The 17,802-nt window shown below is 42.4% G+C and overlaps 1 protein-coding gene across 1 annotated transcript in view; it reads left to right on the plus strand.

The window, feature by feature from the left end:
* The window catches only part of Dscam (DS cell adhesion molecule), a 504,817-nt gene that overhangs the window by 249,447 nt on the left and 237,568 nt on the right, over nt 1–17,802 (plus strand). The window contains exon 9 of the mRNA XM_035443441.1: nt 16,227–16,505. Coding sequence (XP_035299332.1) covers nt 16,227–16,505 — 279 coding nt within the window. The remainder of the gene's footprint in view (nt 1–16,226; nt 16,506–17,802) is intronic.

Genomic DNA, 17,802 nt, shown 5'->3' on the forward strand with positions numbered 1-17,802 from the left:
TTTAAACGAATAACCCTTACTACTTTCAGCTATGAGATTTAAGAGTAAGGAAGCTGAAGAGTCAGGTCAGTTGGTGAAAAAGATGAGTGTTTTCTTTGCCTAAAGATACGCTTGCTATCTTATTTGTATAATTCAGCCCTGTTACTATCCCCTTGAGGGCATGGCCTGTGCTTTGTTGAATTATTTCAGAAGAGTAAATTGGAAGCTTCATAAGCTGCTGCCCCAGGCAGGGGAGAGATGGCTGTCAGTATGGTGCTCCCCTTGCAAGCACAAGGACCTGAGTTTGAAACCTCAGAACCCACATTTAAAAATAAGGTGTCTGTTCCTGTGAGGTTCACACCACTCTTGCACCAGTAGCTTTGGCCAGCTGTTTATTGCTGTTGACCTGGGCAAGCTCAAACCACACCAAATACCAGTTTGTAATGAGGAGGGGACAGAAAAATCCCACCAGCAGCTGAGGAGCTTGTGGCAAATGATAGCTGCTGAGAGAGGGAGAATGAGTTTGCTTTAAGATTATAGCCCCTGGTGAGTCTACCATGGTCCAGTGGAAGACCATACATTCAAGAATATATGGGCAGCAGCACAAATTGGAGTTGATGGATATATTTTTTAAAAAAGAGAGCACAGAGTTAGGTGTTTGGGAACCAGTGGTGAATCAGCACAAGTTGGAGGGGGGTCAAATATAAGCAAACTACAGGGTGTTGAGAGACCTGTCTAAAAGAAAATAATGTGGACATCATCTGAGGCAAGATAACCAAGATGATTCTCTGTCCTTTACATACATACACACATGTATCTTTGCACACACGTGAAATGCAAATATATACACATACAAACACACACACACACACATAGACTCATGCATACAAACACACAGAAACAGTCATACACATATACATACAAACACATGCAGACACAAGACAGATAAACAAAGGCACACAGACAGAAATGCATACACACAAAGAAACAGAGATAGACAGACACACAAACATATACACAAACACACACACACACACAAAGAGGTTAAGACATATACACACATACTCTTTCTCACACACACACACACATACACACACACACACACACACTGCTGATTTCCTTGGGAAATAGGGTTTGACCCACTCAATTCCTATAATACTGCTGTAAATGACAAAAGCAATCCAGGTTTATCTTGTTCCAGGATATTCTTTCAAGACACTGAATATATCGATATAGATGTGTGTGTACATGCATACTGTGTGTGCATGTGTGTATGTGTATGCACAATGTGTTAATGCATGAGTATTTGGATGATGTTAGAAGTTTTGGTTTATCTGTTTTAAAATAATAGCCATGGCCCCTCAGCTTATTTTGTTGCATATGTCTGGATATTTGGAGGGGAAGAACCTTCAACAACTGATTCAATCTGTTAATTATTGATCATGGCTTAGGCTAAGTAGTTCTGAAATCTGTTCAACACACTTAACAGTGTGGTTGTGCTGACCCCCAGTGCACGGGCAGAAGGGAAAGTCAGGACCCTCCTTTCACTTCACCTTAGGCAGTGTTTAATGTAACATATCTCAAAGTATTTTCTCTCCCTGAGTCAGTGCCTCCCTGAACTTGAACACTGCCTGACTGAGCGCTCTAATTGCTGTAGACCAACAGTGCCAAGAAAGTTAATTGGCTGCTAGATTTAAAAAAAAAATGTCACCTTCTATTTATATTGATATAAAACTTCATAGTTTACAAAACACTTTCCTATGTGCCATCTTAATTAATGCTCACAGTGCCTCTGTCATGGAGTTGAAGCATAATCAGAAAAAAAGGAGTCTTCTGTTAGTGTAGTCGAGGCTGTCAAGTGCAGCAATCCAAGCTGTGTCTTTTAAGTAGTCGCTCCTGCTGCTCGAGGAGTCAAGGTTGGAGCAAGGAGCAGTGTAGTGGGTATTTGCTCCACCCATGACCTTGGGCTGTCTGGCCTGATAGAGGTGATGCTTCCTGTCTGCCTACATGACCTCTTGTAAGGAAGGGGGAGGGAGCGGCGCTCTCTTGGGTGGTGAAGGCGGTATGAAGTAGTGTGTGACTGGTCCCCTGGCTTTCCATGAACTCAGCGACTCGATTTACTATATCCTATATTCATGAGGTATTTCCCCCTTTCATGTCTTAGTAAATCCTTGATACCCCTTAAACAGGGACACATGGATTTCTCATTATGGAGCAGTGAAGCCAAGCGCCTACGAAGAAACTTCCAAAAAGCCAAGAAAATTGTTTTCTAAAAGCGTAGAACCTGGCTGAGGCAGGTTGATGTGGCTCTGAGTCAAAGGTCAGCCTGGTTTATAGAATGAGACCCTTTTTCATATCAAAAGCAACAGAAACTAGAGGTAAAAACAACATGAGGACCCAGTCTGAGATGACAAGAGAGAGAAAATTAAAGTTGGGGCATAAGTAGTGGATAGATAGATCAGTGTGTAAAAGCATTTGCTGTGCACACATGAGAACCTGAGTTTGAATCCCCAGCACCCACATAAATATCTGGGCATGGGTGCACACATTAGTAATATACCCCTCATGTTGTAGGATAGAAACAGGATCACTAGGGCTTGATGCCTGTCCATACAGCTCCATTTCACTGGGAGACATTGCCTCCAGGGAACAAGGTAGAGAATGACATAGTGGGGCATGACATCTTCTCATCTCTTTGTGCATGCACATGAGCACATATAACACACACACACACACACACACACACACACACACACACACACACACACTCACCATTACCAGCAACAAGCTTGCTGAGCCTGGCATGGTAGTAAATTCTTATAATTACAACATTCAGGATACAGGAGCAGCAGGATCTAGAGGTCAAGGACAGCCTGGGTTGTATAACAAGATAGTGGATCTTCCTTCAACTTCCATCTCTCTGTGGGAAGTGGGGATGCCACCATCTAATGATGTCATTTTCCAAGACCTTCTGACAACTGTAGTCATGTGGCCCCAGGCTTACAGAACACCCTCAGCAGATGGCCCTCAAGATCTCTGACAGTTGCTCATTTGCTCTATTACCCTGAATGTCATCAGTTGCTACAAGTGTCCAGACTCAGTTTTGTCGGCCTGACACTCTTCTCTTGACAGCTGCCACATTCTTCTGCTCTTTAGATAGATTCTGCTGTCTCTCTAGTTGAGCATTTTCAGGTTATTTTCTCTATTGCAGAGGTCTTTGTACATAGTATCTATTACGTGTTTACATTGATTTTTCCAACAGCTACTTAGGGGATGCATAGTTTCTGTTATAAGAAACAATGAGGGGTAATAACACATAGGTTACATATTAAATATATGACCCATGGTAATTTAATGTCACAAACAGGGATTTGGATTAGCCTTTTAAACCAGTACTGGATGGGATCTAAATGAGCTGATGAGATGGGATTGTCCAGATACCTCTTTCTAACTCCACAGAGAAGGCTCACATGTGTTAATGGCTGCAGTTCTTCAGCTCCTGTGGAGATCTGCTCAGAGCATCTACCACAGGCCTGATTTGATCAGTGTAGTAGGGTGTCAGAGCTGAGCTCAGGATGCTGCTTACACACCTTCCTCCCAAAGGCTATTTTACTTATGATTTGCCTCCTCTATTCTAGAAGAGAAATCAGGTATCTTTCAAGGAAATGCTTGATTGAATGCTTTAATAAAATCATCTCCAAGTGCTTTCCCTTAGACAGAAGCAAAGGAGATCACATGTGCAATTCACTATGATGTCAAAACACACAATTCTTTGATTTAGTGAAAATTCTTTGATGTAGGAGAAATGTTTTCCAATATTTGGTATGCTTGCTGAACATGGGAAATTTGTAAGAAGCAATTAGTAATGAGACAGGACAAAATAAAATGAGTAAAACTATGTTTTTCATGTAAAAGGCCACAATTAATTTCTGCAAATATACACATGTACATACATGTGTGCACACACATGTGTATACACATGCCTATGATCATGTATGCATACTCACTGGAAAGCCTTCCGGTAGTATTGATAATCATGTTCTGGTAAAGATTTTTACTTATTTTTGATTTATTTTACCCTTAATTGTGTGTATTTATGTGTGCATGCCAGTGTGTGTGTGTGTGTGTGTGTGTGTGTGTGTGTGTGTGTGTTTACACCCATGTGTGAATTTGAGTATGGATGCCAGCTAAAGCTAAGCTCTCAGACTCCCCTTGAGCTAGGGTTACAGGCAGTTATGACCCACACAACATATGTAGTAGGAACTAAACACAGGTTCTTTGCAAGAACAATTGGTACTTTTAATCAGTGAACTGTCTCTCTAGTCCCTGATAATAATACTTTTTCTCCTCTCTTTTTTTTAAAAATTATAAACAATGTTGTTTTACATGTCAATTCCAGTTCCCGCTCCCCCTTCCTCCCTTGCCCCCACCAATCTCTTATTCCATCCCCTTTCTGCTCCCCAGGGAGGGTAAGGCCTTCCATGGGATCTTCAAAGTCTGTCACATCATTTGGAGCAGGGCCTAGGTCCTCCCCCATGTGTCTAGGCTGACAGAGTATCCCTCTATGTGGAATGGACTCCCAAAGTCCAATCGTACATTAGGGATAAATAGTTATCCACTACCAGAGGCCCCATAGACTGCCCAGGCCTCCTAACTGACACCCACATTCAGGGGACCTGGTTCCGTCCAATGCTGGTTTGCCAGCTATCAGTCTGGTGTCCATCAGCTCCCCCTTGTTCAGCTTAGCTGTTTCTGTGGGTTTCCCCAGCATGGTCTTGACCCTTTGCTCATCACTCCTCCTCCTCTGCAACTGGATTCCAGGAGTTCGGCTCAGTGTTTAGCTGTGGATCTCTGCTTCTGTCTTCTAGATGAAGGCTCTAGGATGGCGTATAAGGTAGTCATCAATCTCATTATAGGGGAAGGGCATTTTTAAGGTAGCCTCTCCACTATTGCTTAGTTTCTTAGTTGGGGTCATCCTTGTAGATCTCTGGACATTTCCCTAGTGTCAGATTTTTCTTTAAACCTATAATGTCTCCTTCTATTGTGGTATCTCTTTTCTTGCTCTCCTCTATTCTTCCCTGACTCTATCTTCCTGCTCCCTCACGTCCTCCTTTCCCCTCCTCTTCTCCCCTTCTCTTTCTCCTAGCTCCCACTCCCCTCCCCCTGTGCTCCCAATATTCTCAGAGTGGCTTGTCCCTTTCCCCTTCTCTGGGGAACCACGTAGTCTCTCTTAGGGTCCTCCTTGTTTCCTAGTATCTCTGGAGGTATGGATTGTAGGCTGGTAATCCTTTGCTCTATATCTAATATCCATATATGAGTGAGAGTACATACCATGTTTGCCTTTTTGTGACTGGGTTACCTCACTCAGGATGGTTTCTTCTAGTTCCATCCATTTGCCTGCGAATTTCAAGATTCCATTGTTTCGTTTTGATTTTTTTCCCCTGCTGAGTGGTACTCCATTGTGTAAATATACCACATTTTCTTTATCTGCCACATATTCTTCAGTTGAAGGGTATCTAGGTTGTTTCCATGTTCTGGCTATTACAAATAATGCTGCTATTAACATAGCTGAACAGATGTCCTTGTTGTATGAATGTGCATCTTTTGGGTATATGCCTAAGAGTAGAATTGCTGGATCTTGAGGTAGACTGATTCCCATTTTCCCGAGGAAACGCCATACTGATTTCCAAAGTGCCTGTATGAGTTTGCACTCCCACCAGCAGTGGAGGAGTGTTCCCCTGTCTCCACACCCTCTCCAGCATAAACTGTCTTTGGTGTTTTTTCTTTTAGACGATAAATGGGCTGAGAAAGAAATCAGAGAAACAGCACCCTTTACAATAGCCACAAACAACATAAAATATCTTGGGGTAACACTAACCAAACAAGTAAAAGTCTTGTATAATAAGAACTTTGAGTCTTTAATGTAAGAAAGTAAAGAAGATACCAGAAAATGGAAAGATCTCCCATGATCTTGGATAGGTAGGGTCAACATAATAAACATGGCAATCTTGCCAAAAGCAATCTACAGATTCAATGCAATCCCCATCAAAATACCAGCACAATTCTTCACAGATCTTGAAAGAACAATACACAACTTTATATGGAAAAACAAAATATCCAGTATAGCCAAAACAACCCTGTACAATAAAGGAACTTCCAGAGGCATCATCATGCCTGACTTCAAGCTCTATTATAGAGCTATAGTCCTGAAAATAGCTTGGTATTGGCACAAAAATAAGCAGGTAGACCAATGGAATTGAATTGAAAACGCTGATATTAACCCACACACCTACAAACACCTGATTTTTGACAAAGAAGCTGAAAGTATACAATGGGGGAAAAAAAAGGATCTTCAACAAATGCTGTTGGCATAATTGGATGCTGGCGATTAGAAGACTGCAGATAGATCCATGTCTGTCGCCATGCACAAAACGTAAGTCCAAATGGATCAAAAACCTCAAAATAAATCCAGCCACACTGATAAACATATTTTAAGTCAGAATTTTAAAAATCTCAATTATTTAAAATCATTCAGTATGATTTTCTGTATGCATAGAATTAGTAAGTATGTAAATAATTTCCCACATATGTAAGTTCCATGAAAACAATGTAGTTTATGTACACATTTGTGCCAGTAATATTTATTATTTTTAGTTGTGATTATGAGAATATATTAATGTGCTAATAAACACATGTGGTAAAATATACTGATATGTGTGTGTACATCACATTCATATATCAACAAGCATAAGTACTATATATAATATATGCTTGCATATACCAAGATATCACAGGAGACTCTTCGGGATGTTGATGAACTTGGAGTTTTTGGAGTCCAGCCTCCAATGATGCCTCTCATGTTGCAGGTTGCACCCTGGGGCTTCTCTACTCAGCCTGCTGCACTCCAGGTTCTCTCTTTGCCTTTCTACATGGCTGTGCATATCCAGAATGCTTCCCCATGCTGGGTATAACCTCCCCTTCTTCCAGGATAAGTTTTCCTATGCAGGGCAGCCCTCAGCAGCTCTCCCCTCTGTCCAGAAAAATCAACCAAGTCTGAAACGAGGAGCCTATGCATTCCTGAGAGGCCATCTCTAAGACCACATTGATCATCTGTGTTGTGAGCTGCAGAGCTCAGCAGCTCTTTTCCTTTGTGAGGACACACTCAAAGAAGCACATCCCTCTGGTTATTTACCAGATGTCAAAGAGGAACAGGAGAGGGCCACCTCCATCATTCGGGATGGGCCTCTTTGTTGGAAGGCATAGCCAGCTGTGCCACCATAGTCTGGAAGTCATGAACAAAGTCCCTGACAGTGCTGCCTACTGGGATTTGTGTTTGGTTTTGTCGACTTTGTGTGTGGTCCACACTGCTGCCATCTGTCCAGACAAAGCTTCTATCTTGTTTTCTTTTAACTTGTCTTTGAAAATTCCAGTAACATTGGCATCACTCTTACATACAGGTTTAAATGTAGGAAATGTGTACTTTAAATAAAATTCAATGCCTTTACTCACACTCTCAAGCAAATATATATATATATATATATATATATATATATATATATATATAAAAATGCAGAGACTAATCAGGTCCCTATGGTCCCACCTTTCTGGAATGCATGTTAGTGTGGGTATGCTGTAGATATGTCTTGTGCAGTATCCACATAAATTTAGAAACAGAAGTAGAATTCATAGATCACAGAGTTTAACCGGGTTTGATCAGTCTCCAAAATTCCTGTGTTGGTTTCTGTTGCTACCTATCAAGTGGACAGTTTTCAACTGTCTTTTTGTTGTTGAAGGCAGAACTATGGTATAAATACTGTATTTTCATTTAGTTTCCTCTTCCATTACCAAAGTTGACAATAAATATCTTCTATTTTCATGGTTTCACTAAGTGCTTATTTTGTATGTGTGCATCAAAAGTCCATCCAGGTGCTGGGAGAAAGATCAGTTAGTGAAGTGCTTGCTTTTCAAGCCTAGGGATTGATTTTCCATTCCCATGAAAACAACAACAAACAAAAACAATAAGAGCTGGGTATGGTGGCATGGGCTAGTCATCCTAGCTAGGGATTACAGATCCCTGAGGCTCCATGGCCACCAGCCTAGGCTAACTGGCAAGCCTCAGACAAGTGAGAGAATCTACATCAACAAACAAGGGATGACATCTGAGGCTGTCCTTCACACTTGCTTGCACAAATACATACCCAGACCAATGCACACAAGAAGTACATCTAAAGAAACATAGAAACCTTCCTAATCCACCAGGCCAGACTTTTCTGTGTAAATGAGTAAACCATGGTGGAGTTTTCTTTCCTCTTTTCCTTGGGGATCCATCTGGTGGCTTCTGTTACCATAACGAAGATGCAGGTTAGCACAGGCAAATCTCTACAGCGATTCGGGGTCAGCAGGGAACTGGGCTTCTTCTCCACCCACAACGACTCTGTCCACTTCACTACACATACTCTCGTGGTCTAAGCAACATTGTTTTAAGCACAGAAATGCTGTGCATTTGAATATAATCTGGCTGTTGCTCTAAAAACACCTTCCACAACAAGCGTGAGACACCTTTGAGAGCCATCCATGCTCCCTGCATCTCCCACGGGGCATCTGGGTGACAGTATTCTAGGCATCCCATTTTCTTGCCATGCATCTTGGGATTTCTCTGGAAGGTGGAGCTGCGCTTCCTCTGAGCACATTTGACTGTCTTAAATCCCCAGACACCACACAGCTTATTGTCACTCTTCTTTACATCCTCACTTTCGTCTTTCAAGCTAAAAAACCTATGTCTCCTTATTACAGTTCCACAATGTGCCTTAAGAACTTTTTAAAATTTCTAAACCATATCAAATATTTTATTCTCCCATTAAATCTTTGAGCTTTTTAAGCAAGCTCGGGGAGAGACACTACTTTCCTGACCTCCTGCCAACAGCTTTGTAGCTCTTCCCTGGTCTGGGTCTGGTAGCTCCAAACAGGCACCTGCTTTGAGCACTAAGGGACATCAGTCTTCAAAAAGTGTGAGCCATTTAAATACCTGGTTTATTACAGATATTACAGATAAAGGTGGTAGTTCAGTCCTTACTGAACTTTGAGAAGCTAAGTAAAAACAACCAAAGAAACACAGGGACATGGGGTCATTTTTTTCTCTCTAAGGTAGCAAGAAACAGTCTCTAACAATTCAAAATTGTGTCTTTCTCCCAGGAATCTTTCCCTCCTTTTCTGTTCCTAAGAAAGCTAGCAAGATATTACTTGCTAGGGTATAGAAGGGTCAAAACGAAAGACAGATTACCCACATGGTAATTCTTTCCCAGTCTCAATAAGTAAAACAACAAAGGTGGTAGACTGTCTGCAGGCATCGTTACAGACACACCTGAGTGGTTACTAATGAAGTATGTATGTTCTCTTTTGTATATAGCGTCATATAGATTGATTCTACAGAAGTCAACTGTTAGAGTGGTGTTTTTCTCACTTGAGAATTTAGATACATCCCAAATTTTCCTTAAATTTACCCCAGAATTTATTTGAATACACCCTCAAATTTCTTTAAATGGATCCCCAAATCCTACATAATTAAGTCATGGATACCTTTGGGGAAAGAGGGCATTTTTAACATCTTAGGCTTTACAAGGTTTGGACTGTTCGAAGCGTGCCGAGACACAATGTTGAGGAAATCCTGCAGCTCAACCCCGAGGGTGTTCACCACCATGCATCAGGCTGTCTCGTCCTTCCTGGCCTTCTGCAAGCAGGCAGAACTTCAGGATGCCCTGCTGGCTGTCCCTGCCCTTGCTTAGCTTATTTTTCTAGGTCAACATCTGAGTGTCACTTAGTATCAGTTCATCCAGAAGCCCAGGGGCAGCTCAGGAGAGGCCACACACAGAGCCAAGCTTATGGGGATGTGCTCCCATCTGACCTCTGAGTTCTTTTAGGTGCAACACTCTTATTTCTTTTTGCATCTTAAATCTGGGCCTGGTGCCCTTCTCCTGGAGCAGGGGCAGACCCCATCCACAGCCCAATTCACTGTGAGCCCACTCAGCAGCTAGTCAGAGGTCAGAGGAGTGAATTCCATGTGAGCCAGGCCTTGTGTTGCCACCATTTCCCCCTATGGGTGGAAAGAACCAGGAGTTAGATGCCCTACATGTCCGTTCCTATTTATGTCCTGCCTGTGACATCTCAGACATATATGTGCCTCGTTCTCTGTTTTCAGTCATTCTTAAGGACTTCGGGATGGCTCACTACTCAGAGTATAAAATCTTGTCTGCCGTCGTCATCATTATGCAATAAAATGTGTAAGTCATTTTATTCTGTAAGATATAGGAAATAAAAAAGAGAGAAACCTGATCTATCTTCTGTCATCCAGGGTGATTCTACATTAAGTCACTAAATCATATGAGCCATAAACACGATGCATTTCACAGTAGCTTTTGAACCATGGGTTCCTGCAGTGGGTAGGGGGCTCAGCTATGTCCTGGGTACCATATCCTGCCAAGTCCATATTCTACAGGTAGAGGGATTTAAAGCCGTTAGAGTCTCTATGAACAGTCTGGGGCTGGTGTACTTGGCTGCAAGCCCAGCAGGTCAGCAGCCTCATGCTGTTGGAGCTGCAGTTGGTACATGCATGGACAGTAGCCAGTGAAATGTCTGGGCAAGTCCTGAGCAGGTCTCAAAGGATGTGGCCATTCAGACGGTGTGTCATTGGGACTGAACCCTGAGTATTCACATGGATTGCCCCCTATAATATATAGAATTTGAAGATGGAGTGATTTTTGGAAGATGCAGTTCTTCCAAAAGGAGATGGGGTATTAAATGGCAGGGTGGGGTGCTAAAGAAATAGTGCATTGATAAAGTGATGGCCACACAAAAATGAGGACCTGAGCCTAGACCTTCAAATCTTGGCATGGTAACACACACCTGTAATCCCAGAACTGAGGAGGCAGAGCCAGGAAGACACCTGGGTCTTGGTAACCAGCCTGTCTAGATAACTTGTTGAGTTCCAGGTTTAATGAGAGACCTGTCTTTAAAAGAATTAAAACCGAGAATGATTGAAGAAGACACTTCTTCACACATACATGTAATTTGACTACCACATATACGTACACACACACAAACAATGCACACATATGCTGCACACACACAAAGAAAAAAGGAAGTGTTCTGAAGCATGAGAAGAAATAACAGTGTCAAAAATAGGGAATGAAAATAGAAAAAAGGCACTGAGACAAGAGATGTTCATTTCTGTGTCCTAGGAGATTTAAAAGGCAAAGGTCTTTATCCACTCAGTTTCAGATCTCAGCACCACAGAACAATGGGTGCTAGGACCAGCACCTGTAACCCTAGTGTTTGGGGTGAGAGAGACAGGTGGATCTCACGACTAGGTGGCCAGTCACTCTAGCCAAATGGTAAGTCCTTGATTTACTGAGGGACCCTGTCTCAAAAATCAATCTAGAGAAGCCATCACAAAGTCATCCCAATACCAGCACCTGGCCTTATATGTCTCACAAGTGTAAGCACACCCACCCTCCACACCACTCCCCAAACCCTAAATTGAGATAACATTTCGAGTCACCAAACAGTGACCTGCATTCACCCCATGATCTCTCACTAATATACCAGACTCCTTTTAAAACAGGATACAGTTTTAATGGTTGGGGGTAAAAACAGAAATGGATCAACTTGACTTAACATCCCTAATTCGAGTTGAGAAGGAATAAGAGCAGAAGCTGGCATTTGCAAGACTGGCAGGCTCTCAGCCCCAACCTTCCTAAGCACACAAACCTGGTAATGGATGACATTTAACCATTATTTACATACTTCTCACAGAAAGGTTATGTCAAAACCCAGTGCATATCACGCTCAGAATCCCCATTCCTGTAATATTGCCAACTTTTTGCTGTCAACAGAATTTGGGAGCTTTGCCTCATTTAGGAGGGTATTCTGACCTAGGTGAAGAGTCGTGATATCCTGATCATGTGGTCCAGCACCCTAAGGAGCTGTGGGATGATGGTGGTGATTATTATTATTACTAATGATTATTGTATTAGTATTGCTATTACTTGGTTCATTTGGGGAAGTGAGTTTTATACCTCACCAAAGTAATACCTCCGGGTTGGGCCCTTGACAGAATGTTAATCATGTTGTCATTGTAACTCTAAAGCAAGAGGTGGCACTAGTGGAGTGACGGGGGAGTTCATTGGTCCAGGCATTTAATCTGATTTAAAGAGAAGGCCCATTCTAGTGTGGCAGGTGATCAGCACGTATCAGATAGCAAATCTGGCTGTGAAGGACTGGGGAAGGACTTTCCCCTGACTTGTTGCTTCCTTAATTGTATAAATTTGTATGTTAACTATTTTGGACTTTTCTATAAACACAACTACATTTTTAAATATGACTTCATATCTTTATGAATGTACTAACCATGATTTCCAATTCAGTGTCAATTGTAGTCTATGATTTTTTTTTTACAGAAAAACCAACAATCAGTATGTCCCAGTAGAGTGCTCCCCAACTCCAGACATAGTATGTGCTCATATCCATGCCTGACTTCCCACCTCCCTCTAGCTCCTCACCGTGGTTCTTCACTAAGCAGTTGTCAGGGTCCCTTGTATCTCAGCATCAAGTTAGATCAAGTTGTAGATAATGGGTAATCAAGAATATTGTGGCAGTTTAAAATAAGATGCTCAAAGCAAAGGCTTGTCTTCTGAGTGGTATGCATAAGTGAGATTGTTGGCATTGAGGTGTATGTGTGTGTGTGTGTGTGTGTGTGTGTGTGTGTGTGTGTGAGAGAGAGAGAGAGAGAGAGAGAGAGAGAGAGTATAATTTATTTATTTTGTTTTGTGTATATGAGTGTTTTTCCATATATGTGTATGTACCACACCTGTGCCTAGTGTCCATGGGGGTCAGAAGAAATTATCAGAACCCCTGGAACTGGAGTTACTGATAGTTTTGAGCCACCATGTGGGAGCCACTGGACCTCTGCAAGAGCAGCCACTACTCTTAACTGCTGAGCCATCTTTCCAGCTGTAGTATTGCTTTTCAGTATGTTGAATGCACACCTCTCAACTTAAATTTAAAAGTGTGGCTTCAAGTCATGTTTGAAATTACTTATAAAAGTGTAATCATGTCCCTTATAATTTTATGTTCTGATTAGGTATTATTTTAGATTTTTGGAAAACATTCAGTTTCAGGTGGGTGTTTGTATATGCGTGTGTGGGCTTGACATATGTCCACTTGTGTGCATGTACACAAACCTATGTGCAGAAGAGGATGCTGGGTACCTTACTCCACCATTTCCCATCTTATTCCCTTGAGATAGAGTCTCCATCACAGAACCTGGAGCTAGATGGGCAGCCAGGAAGCCCTGGTGATCACACACACACACACACACACACACACACGCACGCACGCACGCACACACACACACACACACACACACACACACACGAAGCACAGAGGTTACAAACACAAGGCCATGTCTGGCTGTTTATGGGGATAATGGGGATTAGAAATTTGAGTCTCCATGTTTGTGCAGAAAGTATTCTTACCCCCTGAGTAATCACCCCAACCCCTGTTTTGGTTTTTGTGTGGACTTAAATGCTGCTTCCTCTATACCTAATACTTTCTTTCTACTGTTGGAACATAGTAGGCAGTGCCATTCTTCTGTCTTATAACCCTCTTGATATAAGGGATCATTGCTACAGTTCACGATTATTGGCACACTATTGTTTTTGCCATTAAATAGATATGTAAAACTGCCTTCCTTGGACTGGGGAGTCACCTCAGTAAAGTGCAAGCATAAGGATGTGAGTTCAATCCCTGATACCTACATGAAACAGACCAGGTATAATGAGGCTCATTTCTAATCCCAGCACTAGTGAAGTAGTCCATTGGGCTCGCCAGCCAACCAGCCTGATACAGTTGGTGAGCTCCAGACTAAAGGGAGATCCTGTTGCAAAACAGACAAGCTGCTTTTGAAGAACAATAGCCTAGGTTGCTCTCCTGCCAGTATGTTTCCATGTTTGTCACAGTGGATTTTATATATGTATATGTATATGTATATGTATATGTATATGTATATGTATATATATTTTTTTTTCCTAGGGAAATTTAATTCTTGAAATGTGTTTTTGTTGTTTCTCCTCTTAAGGCACACAAACTGAATCGAACACTTAAAAATTCACTTAGAAACTGCTTCTGTTTATTGAATCACTATGGTGACTGATTAAGGACTCAGGCTTTTCTTGTCACTTTATAGACAGGGAAACCAAGACCCAGAGACTGACTATATGGGCAACTATGCAGCCTAGTTCCAATGCTCTCACCTTAGAGAACTAATCTGCTATTCGGATGGCCAAGCACCAAGCCTGCAGTAAGGGCCAGTGTTTGTCTTAGTATGATGACCACCAGGGTTCTGTGTGTAAGAAACCAAAGTTGAATAGTGCAATCCTCTATGTTAGAAAGCATTAAAATCCATTCCCTGTCAATACTGCCTGCACATAAAGTAAACAAGACATAAAGAAATACAAGACCCATTGGTATTTTCAACAGCCTGTTGCTCCTACAAACCATCACATCTCACCTGCCTGTTCCTATTGGTAGCACCACAGAGGGTATCCTCCTGCCCCTTAGCATCAGATCAGCTCTTTGTAGACCCGCTGTGACCCCACATTGAGAAACTGTAACACTTTGGACATTGGCTGTGCTTCTTGGTACCTTCAGCTGTTTTTGTTTCTAAATTTCTCTGCTTAAGATGAAACTCAAGCCTCCTAAAGATTAGACCTTCTAGCCCTGGGCTGTGTTTGCAACTCTGAGTTCTGTCAGGCAGCTGCTTCTGAGAGAATGTAGTAGCAACAGTAATAACATCAAGTCCCCAAGTAGCCGTGACCCTGCTGTGTTGCTGTCTGCTGCCTATGCCTTCATGAATGCTGCACTTGGCAGAGCCCCATAAGCTGTGTTTATTTCTGGGCCCATCACATCCAGTGGTGGCCAAGCACATGCCAGGTGCCTACTGAACAACATGTCAGTAAATGAATGAATGATTGAGAACCTGGTTCTCTGCTGAGACTTCTTAGCTGTGTCCCTTACATCTCCCTTGAGTTGATAACAGAGATGAATCTGTAGTAGATTAAAGAACAGACCCTATGGAAGTCGGCTTGCTGTTGGAGTCCCCTTCTGTCAATTTATCTGGCATGGTGTCTTTTCACAAGTAATTCTGAGCTTTAGAAACTTAGTTTGTATCATATGTTATTTCCAAACCCTCATATAATTTTTTTCTTTTTCTTAAAAAAAGTACATGCAAAAGAAAATACAACAATAACTAGCAATCTAGGCGCCAACCTCCGACACAGGGAACTGGCTTGAGCCCTCCTGAAAAGACCAACTCATTCCAAATCTAAGTGCAAAGCACCTTGTTGGAGGCTCCATTTCCTCAGCTGCAGGGAGGTTATAGACAGTATATTAATAACCTGCCCATTCCTAGAGTTCCAACTGGTTCCTTAGCTCTACTTTTACTAGTCTATGATGTCAAGAGTCTCCTGGGTCATCAAAGAAGGTGACAAGGAAGTATGGTCTTGTGGCAAGAACACGGGGGCAGTTTACAGAGGGGTTAAATTATGAAAGAACCTTCTAGACTGTGTAATTGGTTCTCTGATTGGCCTGACTGACAGCACAACACATTCCAACAACTCAGGCATCTTGTCACGGGTCTATTCATAAATGAAAATGCTATATACAGAACATGCAAAATTAAGGGCTATGGAACACCCCAACTATCTAGGATGAGTAGCTACAGTGTGTGGTTATTACTAGTTAGTCATGTAGATGAGCTTGAGTGCTGACCTAGAACCCATGAGCCTGTTTACCTTGCAGTGCCAATGGTAGCAAAGCAGGAGAGCAGGAGCCTCCATCACACACCATGTGTAAAAACAGACACGCCAGACCCAAAGCCCTCTTAAGGTCTTCATGCTGCAAGATGGTTCAAATATTTCCCGTCAAAAAGTAAATAAATAAATTCTCTGATTAAAGCTGTATTGAATGAAATTAGATAAATCATATTTGTTGAATGACAAATGAGCCCTACTTTGCATTCAGCATGCTGAGGAAATTTGAGTGTCAAAGGTACCCTTGCCAGCCTTCTATAGCTCATAGGCTCTTGGGCTATACCCCTGGGTCACTGCATGTTCGTTCTTTGGGAAATGGCTTAAGATAAAGTAAAACACCAGTTACTCATCATGTTCTTCCCTCTGTCACTTTTTTCTTTCTAGTCCCACCATTCATCCAACCTTTTGAGTTCCCAAGATTCTCCATTGGGCAGAGGGTCTTCATCCCATGTGTGGTGGTCTCAGGAGACTTACCCATCACCATCACCTGGCAGAAGGATGGCCGGCCAATCCCAGCGAGCCTTGGGGTGACCATTGACAACATTGACTTTACCAGCTCCCTGAGGATCTCCAACCTCTCACTGATGCACAATGGAAACTACACCTGTATCGCCCGGAATGAGGCGGCAGCCGTGGAACACCAGAGTCAGCTGATTGTGAGAGGTGAGTAGAGACACGTAGTCCATATGGTAGTATCTGACAGTGACATGGCTCAAAATACTGTGAAAATAATCAGAGACAGAAATTATGTAAATCAAGAATGCTTTCCTCTAAGTTCTATAACAAAGTTATGCTTGTCTAATCTCTAATGTGTCCAATAAAACAGCTTAGTAACATATGCAAGGGAAGGCTGTGGGGTCTGATGCAATAGGGCTTCCACTGAACAGGTATGTTTTGAAGGAGAAAAATTTGTTAGCCCTGAGTTTATTATGCTTATTTTCCATAAGGCTTTTAATCATAATCTTATCATTTAGATTCATAGCCATTGAAATGAACATTTATGGGGCTAGGGAGATGGCTTAACAGTTAACAGTGAGCACTATATTTACAGAAGGCTGAATTCTGGGACCAGCACTAACTGGTCCAGCAGTTCACAACCACAACTGTAACTCTAGCTACAAGAGACTGAGGCCTCTGACTCTCGTGGCACCTGCACTCACAGATTCCCCCAATCCCCTCCCCCATGCACAAAACTTAAAGTAAAATAGATCTTTTAAAAATGACATTCATAATGCTCTATATCACAGCTTTTCTAAAGAGCTACAGCATAGCAGTGATCTTACGGGTGTGATCCTCTTTGTGCCTCACTTCTGTTTAGCATTAAATACGTCGTCTGGGGAAGCTTTTGTGATGGTTTAAATTAAGATTACTGTCATAGTCTCTATGGACAACAATTAAAACAGCATAGTCTGGTGTATAAAACATACTGGTGGTTAGGCAGTGGTGGCACACGCCTTTAATCCCAGCACTCGGGAAGCAGAGGCAGGCAAATCTCTGTGAGTTCAAGGCCACCCTGGTCTACAGAACGAATTCCAGGAGAGTCTCCAAAGCTACAGAGAAACCCTGTCTCAAAAGCGAACAAGGAAGGGAGAAAGGGAGGGAGAGGGGGAGGGAGGGAGGGAGGGTAGGGGGAGGAGGAGGAGGGAGGGAAGGGAGGGAGGGAGGGAGGGGGAGGAGAGGGAGGGAGGGAGGGAGGGAGGGAGGGGGAGGGAGGGACTCTGACAGTGACAGTGATCTCAGTCCTCTTATGATGTACTGGTTTTGCTTCAAATCTTCACTGCAGACCCCAGAGTTTACCCACCGACTTGTCAAGGGCAGATATGATACGATTTAATGATTCCCTGAGGGTGGAATAGTCATGTGCATTGAGAAGGTGACTATGAAGGAAAGGTTAACATGAATGTTAGTCATTTGTTCTTTTAAATCTGCAAAGACCGAGGTCTCTGTGCAGTTGTTATCT

This window comes from Cricetulus griseus, chromosome 4 (genome assembly GCF_003668045.3).
Source record: "Cricetulus griseus strain 17A/GY chromosome 4, alternate assembly CriGri-PICRH-1.0, whole genome shotgun sequence".
NCBI lineage: Eukaryota > Metazoa > Chordata > Mammalia > Rodentia > Cricetidae > Cricetulus > Cricetulus griseus.